We start from the raw sequence: 12,730 nt of genomic DNA on the forward strand, positions 1-12,730 counted from the left end.
TGATAAACTTATAAGTGATTCATTTCTTCTTCTTGTTTCAGCCAAACCGATGATATTCCAATTCACATTTTCTAATTCCTTTTCCAGCTCTAATATCCTGTCTTCACCGATGAGTGTTCTTACGTTATAACAGGCCAAGTTCAGTTTCCGTGCATGGCAGCCTGGTCGTACCCAGAGATTCTTAGCACCCTCTGCTTCCACTCTAATCCTCTCGCTGCCGTAAGAGGGAGAGTGAAAGCTGCTGGGGACTGAGGGCCATTTGTTTCGTTGTGCTTTCATATTGCTGGAGGGGTTGGTCTTTTCCTCTTCATGCTGACCAGGCATCTTGAAGAGAACCACTCTACACGTTCGTTGCCACCTAAGTGACGTAACAGGGCTTACCATCGAGAAGGTGTGCATGAGTGGATTTTAGGGAGGCAGGCCAACCGGACTTCTCCTAAATCTTCTGTAATAGAGAGATATTGGATCCATCAGTGTTTTAGGCTGAATGTTTGATAACACACAGGATACCTGTTCCCCTCTAAGCCCCTCTTGCATCATATGCCTCTACTAATGCTAATGAATCTTCAGCATAAAGGTGACAAAATACAGCCCTGCCTGACACCATTACCTATTGTGAAAAAGTCTGCGTTTCCCATGTTGGTTCTCACAGTTCCTTCCTGTTCGTGGTACAGTAGCTTAATCAACTGAATTATGTGGATTGGGAAATCCATATTAGTCATCGTGTCCCATAATTTCTCATGTTGAACACAATCAAATGGTTTTGCATAATCTATAAAACACAAAATGACTGGAACATTGAATTCTTTGCATTTTTCAATAATCAGTCGTAGACTTGAGATCTGATCTCTGGTTCTTCTGCCCATTCTGAAACCTGCTTGCACTTCTGGCATTTCTTCTTCAAGTTATCTTGAGATTCTGTTTAATATGATTTTAAGAAGAATCTTGCTAGCATGAGAAATTAGGTTAATACTCCTGTAATTTTTGGTAGAGGAATGAAAATGGATTTCTTCCAATCTGATGGCTACTGTCCCGTTTCCCAAATTTTTGCAATCATTTTATGAAAAAACTTGGCACCTTCACACCTCTAGCTTTAATCAATTCCACTGGGATTTCATCAATTCTATGTGACTTGCCACATGTCAGTTCTGATGGCTTTTCAACTTCTTCCTTTGGTGGAACTGCTTCATGATCATACTATTGAAAAGGGGGTGGCAAATCATTAGTGTCAGCAGGTACTCAGAACAGCTGCTCACAGTATTCTTTTTCCGTCTTCCTTTAATTGTGTTCTCCTCTGTTAAAATTTCCCCTTTGGTGTCCTTAAGTACATAAGTTTTGGTCGGAACTTTTGTCTTAAGGACTTAAATACATCATACATCTTCTTAGTGTTGTTTTGTTTATTGTGGTATTTGATTTCTTCACACTTTTGATTGATATAATCCTGTTTGTCCTGGCTTAAACAGCACTTAATGACTTTGCTTAGTTCCTGATATTCTTTGTTTCCTTGTACACCCTGTGTTTTTTCTTCTCTGTTCAATAAGTTTAAAAGTGACTTCTGTAATCCATGGCTTCCTGATTTTTGACCTTTCTCTAATGTATCTATTTGCTGAATCCTTAATAATGCTTTTTGTATTTTCCTACATTTCCTCAGGCAGCATATCATCATCTAGTTCTAATAGTAAAAAAAAGTAAATTGCAGCCATTATCAACCCACTACAGGATGGAAGTCTCCTCAAAAATTCATACTGAGGGAAATGGACCATAATCTGTCACACTGGTCCAGTGCGGGTTGGCAGATCGACGTATTTAGCAGTCAGGGGCTTGAACCCCGGTCTACTCAAAGAGCGTGTGCCACTGCACTCCTGCTCCTGACCACTAATATCCTTTGTGACTTGATTGCAGACTATTTTATATTTATGCTGGCTTTGTATTACCAAATAATTTATATGCATCCCATGTCTTTTTTCTCCTCTGTTCTCCTCCTCTATTCTTATCATTAGTTCATCTGGCCATTAATTAGCAAGAGACTATTTAAAACTTTGGATTATTGTAAATTTCATTTTAAGCTCTATTTTAGAATTAAAATTTGAACTGTTTAATTTTTTATATTATATTATACTGTATTTTCTCTAATATTTAATATTAATAATAATTAGGAAAAATATTACAAAATCTGTTATCCTTAATAAAATATTTATTTTCTTTTTTCCCACAGAGTGGTTTACAGGATTTTATCAGTTGTTCCTGTATCTATAGAGTTTATCAGTCAATGCTCAGGTGTTTGAAGGTAAGTGCTTGTTGTTATAGGTAGGTGGTTATTAGGAAAGGTTTTTATTAATTAGCCCATTAATTATGATTTAATCAAGGGTAGCAGTCATCACCAGGTGTATTACTGAGCTTATGCCATTAATTCCTATAACTTATTAATGCAGCTCTCATTTCATTCCAGTTCAGTTTTTTCAAAGAGCCTTTTCATCACCAACTATAATATAATATATAGAATGGTGGGAAGTGAGAATCTAAAAGAAGGAACAGAAAAGCAAAAGTATTATTCAAATTGTAATTATTCAGAATTATAATGAAAATTTTGCTACTCAACCATCATCATCATCATCATCCAAATATTTTATAGCTGTTGGGTGTACATACAGGTCAATGTGATAGTGTCAGTCCTGCTGTATCATCAGACTTCCATTCCCTGTTTTCTTTTTATGCTGTTCTATTTCTTGTTAGATTCTTAGCCCTGGCTGGACTAGGGCCACTTCCGTACAACACTTGCATGACACATTTAATCCACCTTCCTCTTGGTCTGCAAAACCAACTATATAAAAAAAAACCCCATGTGATGGAAGTGATATCAAACCCTCTAGTGACGGAAGACATTATGCCAGAAAAACGGGTTAAAAATATAAGTTTGAATAAGATTTAAAATACAATGAAAAATAAAAATATAAAATCCACTAAAATAAAGGAGGAAATTTTTAGTGGATTTTATATTTTTATTTTTCATTGTTTTATTTTTTATTTTTCATATTCCAACTTATATTTTTAACCCATGTTTTTCTGACATAATGTCTTCCATCACGAGAGATTACATGGGGTTTTGATATTTCTGGGATTGGGTTGGGGTCTACGACTGCAATCCTGGGGTATTGAATTACTCGTGCGCTGATGGTGAGGAACACATTTTGAGTTTTAAAATTATTTTAATTCATCATTCGTAATTTATCGGTATTCTAGGAGAGTTGGATAAGAAGAATTCCTATTGATGGTAATTTTTTTTTTTTTTTGACTGGTGCAACGAGGCCTCGGGCTTCCTTGCACCATAGAGATGATAATAATATTCACATCTGAAAATGCATCCTACCTTTTCTGCACTGGTGACTTCTAAGGTGTGCCAAACAAATTATGTGAGTCAGATTCAAATAGAACACTTGCAGTGATTTTGCTGACTTTACCATCTATGGGGCAGTATTGGTTAGCATAATGAATACTTTTTTTTTTTTTTTTATCATTTTCATCTTTGGACTCCAAAAATTTAAGAGTCATTCAAAAATTGGATATTTGGGCTTACATGCTTATTTAGCACACAACTGTCTCACAATCATGTTCGCAGCAAACCTGCTACAAATACTGGTAGTTTAATCTACTACTAGCCCTGAAAAATTATCAGCTATGTTTCGGAAAACAGCTTCCACTGCTGAGTTCTAAACCAGTCCTACACAATTTTTGCATACAGGAGATTTGTCAGGAATTGATTGATTGATTAATGCCCTCTTTCTCCAAGAACAAAGGGAAGAGTGGATTAGACAATTTTTTTCAAATGGTCTACAAATTAAGAGCTCTACAAAGATGAAAATATACAAGATGTAGACAAAGTAGGCAAAATTTGAGTCAAACTTTTGCTTCAGATTTTCAGAATTTTTTTTTTTTTTTTTTTTTTTAATACCTTTATTCTTTGTAGAGCTTGCATGCTGATTCAATTGGAATTTTTTTTTTAATACAGTTCACTTTTTTGAGAAAATCTGACCAAATTTTACTTTTATATCCATTATAAAATCGGTTTTTTCTCACCCACTTCAAATGATCTGCCTTAACCCAGAGATTATGTCAGGTCATCTGATAAGTAAACCTTGAAAATAACATTCCAGCATTAACCATTAATCAATGATATAAAAATCTAAAATTCTTTATACCTTCCTAAATATAGCCAGAATTTTACTCCAATAGTTTCTGAAGTGATTTTTTTTTTTTTTTTTTTTTGCAAGAACCTGTCAGGCTACTAGCCACCACCTTTGCAACTTTTGCTTTGAAGGTGTGGTACTGAACAAGTACCAGTGCTGTTTGTTTAGTTTCAGGTTTCTTGTTTTCCTTCTTCCCCTAGTTCAGTATGTATCGATCATCTTACCCTAGTTTATTTATTTTTTTTTTGAAAGATTTATTAATTGTTTTCACATAATAAAGACAGCAGTACAAAATGCTGTATTCTCTCAAGATGTTCACTACACTGTGAGGAGTTTCAAATTTCATGTGCTGTGAACACACCAAATTCGAAATAAATTTGCAAACAAAAGTAACCAATAGTATTGAATATACAGTCAAAGCTCGTTATAACAACCCTCTTTTTAGCATCCTCATCTCGGCGAATTTCTCATTAACCTAATGATATTTTACGAACAATGGATATAATGACTATTTTTTGAAAATAAAAGATGTAAAATACGTAGCATGTTTTAAAATTTTTAATTTAACTTAAAATAGTACATACAATAAGTACCACAATTTGTTAAGAAAAGATGAAATATTGGCACTATTTAAATGAATTTCAAAAACCCAAATGTTCAGAAATTAAAAAAGACGTTGGTCTACCACCATTTTTGCTACATTTTGGATGCCACAACCACTGATTTAAAAGTAAACTTTTTTCTTAGGCATACAAAAATAATATAATATTTCAGGTTTCAACCAAGCATTCCTTTTGATTTTATTTGTTTCAAAAATGAAACTAAAACAGATGTTTTTGTTTCCTTTTTTTTTTTTAAGGAATTTATATATCTGCGAGCAGCATCAGTATCTAGTTGTAAGTAAAGTTAAAAGACTTGCTGTGCTATGTATTTTTATTCAAATTATACATAAAAAATTAAAAGAAATATGCATTTTATATACGTTTTTTTAAAAATCCTTTTCTCTCTCTCTCTCTCTCTCTCTCTCTCTCTCTCTCTCTCTCTCTCTCTCTCTCTCTCTCTCTCTCTCTCTCTCACACACACACACACACACACACACACACACACACACACACACACACACACACACACACACACACACACACACACACACACACACACACACACACACAATTTCTTAACATAGAATACTCAAATTTTTAAAAATCTGCATTAAATGTTAGTAATTTGCATTCTGTTATTAAATGGTCTGTAAAAATTATAAAAAGAAGTGGCAGTAAGATGCTGACCTGCCTCACTCAGGCTTTAACCATTTTCTTTGCTTCTTTCAATCCTCACTTCAGATTTTCCATTTTTATAGAGACTTTATTCCCTCTAATGAATATCCTTGATGCCATATTTTTTTAATTGTGAAAGAGCATATTTACAAGTACATAGGATATTTTTTCAAAATATCCTCTGTACAAGTCCTTGTTATGGTTATGTTCTCTTGACTTTCCTATAATTGACTTAGTGCAGATATTTTGTTCAATCCTTTACTTTCAAAGTTAAGTTAAATGCTCAGTGTGTTGTGGTTTCCAAAAAAAAAAAAAAAATTCGAAACATTCTTACTGCACCAATTTCCTATGTTAAACTTTTAATTCTGAGTTAAATTTGGGTTACCCTTTACCACCATAATTAGTTCTGGCTTTTTTGATTACCTTCCAATATGTTACACTGTTAAGTTCACAATTGTGCTGGTGTTCCAAGAAGTCTCAAATCAAACATAATTCCTTTTTATTTACATAACACATATGTTTCTGAAAATTTAACTTCTTTTGACAAGCAGGACATAACAAATATACTTGAATTACATACTGATTCTTCTATTCTAATCATACAATCTTTTAAACTAAATAACTGCTTCATCCAACAAATTCCATTTCAGTAGAAAACCGTTTATTTAAATTAAGAAGAGTGTAACTGTTTTAGCTTTATCTTTTAAACAAATCAAACTTTGAAGTTTAGTTTTTTTCTTGAAAAACATTTAACAAATGAGTTTAAGAATGAATGAAAGAAACATTTTTTAAATTTGCCTAGTGTTTCACATATTAGTGTGCAGCAGTCTCTGTTATGAATTAGGAAAAAAAAAAGTGAAACATTTTGAAATGCATTGAAATATATAAATGTAAACTGTGATATATAGTAATAGAATAGAGGCATGTGATGCAAGAGAAAGCAAGCGTATGCTAAGCAAGCATAGCATCAGCCAAAAAAAAAATAACTATTTCACACATCTATTCCCTCTAAAAGTTTGTCCAGTTCCTCCTTGAATTTATTTAAGTTATCAACTTCCACAACGACAAATGGAAGTTTGTTCCAGCAATTAACCACCCACTGGCTAAAAGCAAATTTCTGCACATCTGTTCTGCAACTGTCCTTCCTCAATTTGAATCTATGCCCCATCAGGTCGTAACCTGAGCAAGCAGAAGATTCCCATCAGAATTCAGCATGCTCAACCTATTCAAGACCGTATACATCTCAATCAGATCACCTCGCAGGTGCCTAGTCTCCAGCTGCTGCAATTTGCAAAACTTAAGCCTTTCTTGGTGAGAGAACCCCTTCGTTCCCCTCACCATTCTTATTGCCCTTCTCTGTTCACGCCCAAGCAACTCTCTATTCTTCCTAAAATTAGGCCTCCAGACCTGAATGCAGTACTCAAGGTGTGGCCTGACCATTGTCTTATGCAAAGGGATAATCACATCCTTTTCTTTGCTAGGAGAATTCCTGTATATGATAAGACCATTGATGAGACCCCATGAACTACTCTGGCAGCCTGTCTGCACTGCTAAGAAAACTTCATATCTAACTGCAGTCTTTTTAACCCAAGTCTTTTTCATTTGCCACTATCCTTAGTGTAGTACCACACAGTACATTACTCTGGGGTTACCACTACCCATATGCAGTACTTTGCATTTGTCAATGTTAAACTTCAGTTGCCACTTCTCACCCCATCTGCCCAACTTTTCTAGATCCTGTTGCAGTAGCTTACTGTCATTAACAACTCTGCTAACCTTCATATCGTCTAAAAACTTGGACATTAAGCCTGATATCTTCTTCGATATTACTGATAAATATAGAAAACAACAATGGGCCAACACAGAACCCTGGGAGAACTCCACTAATAACATTAGTTCATAAAGAGCAGTGTCCGTTGATTACCACTGTCTTCTTCCACTCAACCATCCCTTTATACATAGCAGCAACTTGCCCTGAATACCATACTGCCCCAATTTGTACAGTAATCGTTCATACACAACAGTGTCAAAAGCTTTCCCGAAATCCAAATATATGATATCAGAATTATTCTTTTCATCCACTTCTATAGAAGCCAATCAAATTTGTCAGACATGATTTTCCCTTAACAAACACATGCTGTGTCTGAATTATTACTGCACTGCAGTTTTTTCTAGACGATCCTGCAATGCATCTTTAACCAGTGATTCCATTATTTTCCCTAGAACAGAAGTTACTCATATCATCATTTGATCTCCCTTTGACAATTGGGGATACTTTTGCACACCTCCAGTCCATGGGGACTTCCCATGATTTCAAGTATGCTCTCATAATTATGTCTAAGGGTGTGCTTACTTTCTTTGCTGCCTCCTTTAATATAACTGGATAGATCCCGTCCACCCCAGGTGCCTTTCTTATATTTAAATTCAACAATTTCTCCTCCACTTTGCTTTGAGTTATTACAAAATCATTAAGTACCCTGTTACAGTTTGATAAACTTCCGACATTTTTTCCCTTAATAACTCATATGTGAATGTAGATGCAAAATACTCATTCAGATTGTCAGCTGTCTGAGCAGGATCATCAACAGTCGAACCATCAATATCAAGTGGACCAATCTGATTCATCCCCTTTCTTCTAGGGTTTATATAAGTAAAGAAGTCCTTGCTGTTTTTCTTGGCATCCTTTGCCAAATATTTCTCATAATTTGCCTTCGCTTGCCTAATCTCCTTTGTGACTTGATTACAGACTAGCTTATATCTGCCATAGGCTTCTGTGTTGCCTGATTATTTTTATATTCATCCCAAGCATTTTTCTTCCCTGCCACAAGTCTCATTATGTCATAGTGCTTATGTCACACGATACTGACTCAACATTGCTTCTATGTCAACTGGATGCACTTCCTTAGATTTTATGTTTTTCTTAATTAACAGCATAACCCCTCCTCCCTCTATCCTTTCTGTCCACATTGCAAATTGCAATTCTGCACTGCTTATATCTATGTGAAACCACGTCTCCGATACCCTAACACAGCCCATGTATTTATTTGTTTCATGATGACTTCCACCAGTCCTTGAAACCCCCAGCACCCCACCCTCCAGGCCACTGCTCATTCTAATTGAAGCAGTGCAAAAATCACTTTCTCCTCTGCCTGTGGCTATTGTTAATCTTTTAGTCTGCAAATCTCCCCAAGCTAATAGTTTTCCAACCCACCTAATGCTGACTCGATAGCATCAGCAAACACTCTTGCACCCCTTCTATTTTTCTATTTAAGTGTATTCCATCCCTAGGCGCCTCCGTAGCCAGGTGGGAAGGAGCAGCAGTGTGTAGCACACGCTTCTTGATTAGACCGGGGTTCGAGCCCGTCACCACCAAATATGGAGGATACGGAAAGGTCAGGGAATGACCACCGCATATCCCGGAGCAATATGGCCTTAGTTGCTAATGCTCCTAAAAACCAAAAATAACAGAGTATTCCATCCCTGTAGAAGCAGTCTCTCCTGTTAACAAGCACAGACCATGCTGAGAAAAATTCTATCCCATGAGCCTTACACAATCTCTCCAGGGCCAAATTGATTGACAAGGCTCTCATAATGTACTTCCTCCTTTCGTATCTGAACCAAATTGCAGACACTTTCAAATTTAATCCTAACTCATGGCTGTTTTTCAGCATTGACCTATACTTGTTAAGTAAATCTGCAAATCTCCTACTCATAATGTCGTTAGTGCCAACGTGTACAACAATATCATCTGTGTGCATATATCACCCTTTGTGCCCTTAAAAGATGATATCTGTTCTACAACATCAACTTTTGCCCCAGGCAGACATACCCTGGTCCTATTCCACCTATCTTTTTTGCACAATATATTACCCATCTCCCTGGCAATAGAGTCACCGACAATAACTAACTCCTGTGGGACCAGCGCATTCTGCCTTGGAGATTGCCGCTGTGTTACCTGATGCATAAGAGTGAGCTCTGGCGTTGAGTTGGGCAGCTGAGAGCTCGATGAGTCCCCCATTTTAATACTTTTTTTATTATTATATATATATATTTTTTTATTATTATTATTATTTTATTGTTTTATTTTATTTTTGGCTGGTGCAACATAAGCCATAGGCTTCCTTGCACCATGTGGCCATTGCTAATACTGATACTAAATACATTCTAGGGCATATACCCGACTCTTCAAACTCTCATAAGGGCCCATCAGAACGCTGAGTTGGCACCTAATTTCTTGACATTCTCTGCATCTAGCACAAACAAAGACATCCTTCTTGACTAGATCATGTCCTGTTCCAGAGAGTTCTGCAAACATTTCACAAGTTGGGAATTTTTTAGGCTGTGATGTGTTGAAGAATCGCCCCTCGGTTCTCCCACTAGTCACAGCACTCCTGCAAAGTTGGTCCCAATGTACTGACTAGAGCAGTAAAGCAATGTGCCCATTGCTTTGCTGCTGTAGTCTGGGGCATGCTATTGAAATTAACAATGAAAATTAAAAAGATTAATAAATTTAATTAATTATTTATCAATACTACACTATCTAATAGATTCCTAAATGCAGTGATACATATTACACTATCCAGTTTTACGTTAGAGCTACCTATTTACCACAGTTAAAAATTTGAATTCCCTATCACTCACTCTATATGAAAACAATGGCTGCAAGATTCAAATGAAACAATGGTTTTGCGTATATTAAGTAGCAACCTACAAAAACTATCTATATTTTGCATATAGCTTCTGTTAACATTCCAAGAGGTATAAAATGTATATACATTTTATACCTCTTGGAATATAAAATGTATATACATTTTATGCCTCTTGTCTTAGTCCTGTTCAAGTGGTTTAAATACAGTATTTATCTTTGCAGGAATCAGAATATGTAGATGAACGTCAGCACTGTTTCCTTCTTCAAACGGGTGCATCAGATGCCTATTATTTTTCTGCAGAGACTCGAATAGAATTTATAAGGATAGAAACTGCTTGGCATCGAGCTACATATAATGCAGTCACAAGACTTGGAGTTAGTATTAACATGGTTAACCTATAGATCAATAAATTACTTAAACATTAAATGGAATAATGTTTAATTATTTTCAAAGACATCATTACAATACATACTTCCTGAATTCAAAAGTCCATCACTATAATTGAGGGAGGTTATAGTACATCCCTAGCTATCTGAGAATTGTTGAAATATAATATTTTAGTCCTTTTCATCATTATATTTAATGAGGTTGATTAGTTTTGAAAAAAAAATTGTAAAAGAAAGTTGGAAGCATTATACAATTATTCTTGCCACACATTTGAAATTATAGAATTGTAAATTATTAGGGTTGCTGAGGCTATCTTACTAGGCTTATTAGGAAGCAAATGGAATCCAGATCCAATATCCACTCCTCACCTTTAAATGGTGTATATAGTTAGTAGAGAGAGTCACCTATGTGGCTACTAAACTGAAACAACCATACAGGTAGGTAGTACTATAAATGTTAGAAGCTTAAACAACAAATAAGTAGATTAACTTAAGAAATGGGTTGTTATATAACAGAAAAGCAAGTATCACAGAAACCAACAGGATAATTACAGAAGAATTGAAGCAAACAACAATTAGAAATTAATTTATTGTGGAAGAAAGATACAGTGCAGTGAAAGTATAGCAGTAGCTTTTAGAACTAACTTGGAAGAAAGTTTTGTGAGCTGAGAATTATCCATTAAAATATTGTGTGCAAAATTTAAGATAAAAATGTTCGGTAATGAAATTTGTCTATTCATGTGGCCCATTAGAAAGCTCAAAAAAAGATGAAACAAAAATAAAGATAAAATAGAAGAGTTCTTTAATATCTTAGAAAGGGCAGTAGAAGCTGATATCTAAGTGAGCAACTGCTGTTGGTTAGAGATATAAATAGCAGATAGGAATGATAATTATATCTACAGACACAGAGATATTTTATAAAAAAATTGAGAGAAAGGTAAACCTAATAATAATCATAGTAAAAAGCTACTAAAATTATATGCAAGCTGTGCACAAAATTCTAGCATCTTTTTACCATAAAGATATTCAAGTTTATGTGGAGGGCCTGACATAGCCCAGTGGTCAGGAGCAAGAGTACATAGCACGCGCTCCTTGAGTGGACCAGGGTTCAAGCCCGTGACTACTAAATACGATAAATATTTGTATTGACGATTTATTGTAAACTCTACTGACTTGGTTGTCGTGTCGGAGTATAAACCGAAAATTTTATTTTCATAATCAAAATAAGTTATCATTATAGAACTTGAAGATAAAATGTCTGTCTGAAGGTTTGTCCTTAGGGAACGAATTCAGAGTGAGTAGACAATACCTTTTATATCCATATTTTGTTCCCTCTGATGATGTCATCCAGAAAGTTTGGTTCAGCCTAAATTTTGTCCAATGGTGGTTGATGCAACTAGACCATGGTAAGAATTTGATGACTGTTTCTCTCCCCCCCCAGTTATCAGCTTTTGCTGTCATCAGACAACTGGATTGAGAATTATGAACTCTCTTCATTCAGAAAATTGTTTATGCTACTCAAAAAGCATATCCCTTGAACATTGAAAAGCAGAAGCTTAGTAAGGTTTAAGGTAGAATTGGATGGTCACTTTTTAGTGATGAGAAAATTATGAATAATTGAGTTATTTTGTTTTTATTTTATTTTTTTGGGTGATGCAAAAAAAGAGTTAACTTTTTTCCTTAGAATATTTTCCAAGTTGGCTACACTCACTCTGTAGTGAGTCCCAGTAGTAATTTAGTTCATATGCCAATTTGTATGCAGTTTCAATATGATAAACCCAGAATAACTCAGGGAACCTACTCTGCCTGCCTGAGATTGTTAGACAAGCTCAAACTTGTTAGACTGCTCAGAAATGCAGCTCAACCACTACCAGTTAAACTGTAGCAACACAGCTATTGATGATTCAAGATTTGTGATTGATATATTTTACATGGTAATCAATATGTTGTTTAGAGTACAGGCAATCCCCATATAACATGGCACTTTGACCACACGGTTTCGCTCTAAAATAGAAAGGGTGCAAGATTATTTGCTGATGTTATCGAGGCAGTGTTAGGTGGGTCGGAAAACTGCTAGCTTGGGGGGGGGGGATACACGGACTGAAAGGTTAACAGTGGCCGCAGGCAAAAGTGATTCTTGCATTGCTTCTATTAGAATGAGCAGCAGACTGGAAAGCAAGGTGATGGAGATTTCTGGGACTGCTGGGAGTCATAGTGGAACAAGTGAATACATG

At 35.5% G+C, this 12,730-nt stretch overlaps 1 protein-coding gene across 1 annotated transcript in view; it reads left to right on the forward strand.

Moving 5' to 3' along the window:
* Syn2 (Syntrophin-like 2) overlaps window positions 1-12,730 on the forward strand; it is a 203,265-nt gene that overhangs the window by 158,335 nt on the left and 32,200 nt on the right. Inside the window, exons 12-13 of the mRNA XM_090377381.1 lie at window positions 2,216-2,287; window positions 10,332-10,484. Of these exons, the coding sequence (XP_090233507.1) occupies window positions 2,216-2,287; window positions 10,332-10,484 (225 nt within the window). The remainder of the gene's footprint in view (window positions 1-2,215; window positions 2,288-10,331; window positions 10,485-12,730) is intronic.

Source organism: Mastigoproctus giganteus, chromosome 7 (genome assembly GCF_048544385.1).
Source record: "Mastigoproctus giganteus isolate SK-2022 chromosome 7, ASM4854438v1, whole genome shotgun sequence".
In the NCBI taxonomy this organism is placed as follows: domain Eukaryota; kingdom Metazoa; phylum Arthropoda; class Arachnida; order Uropygi; family Thelyphonidae; genus Mastigoproctus; species Mastigoproctus giganteus.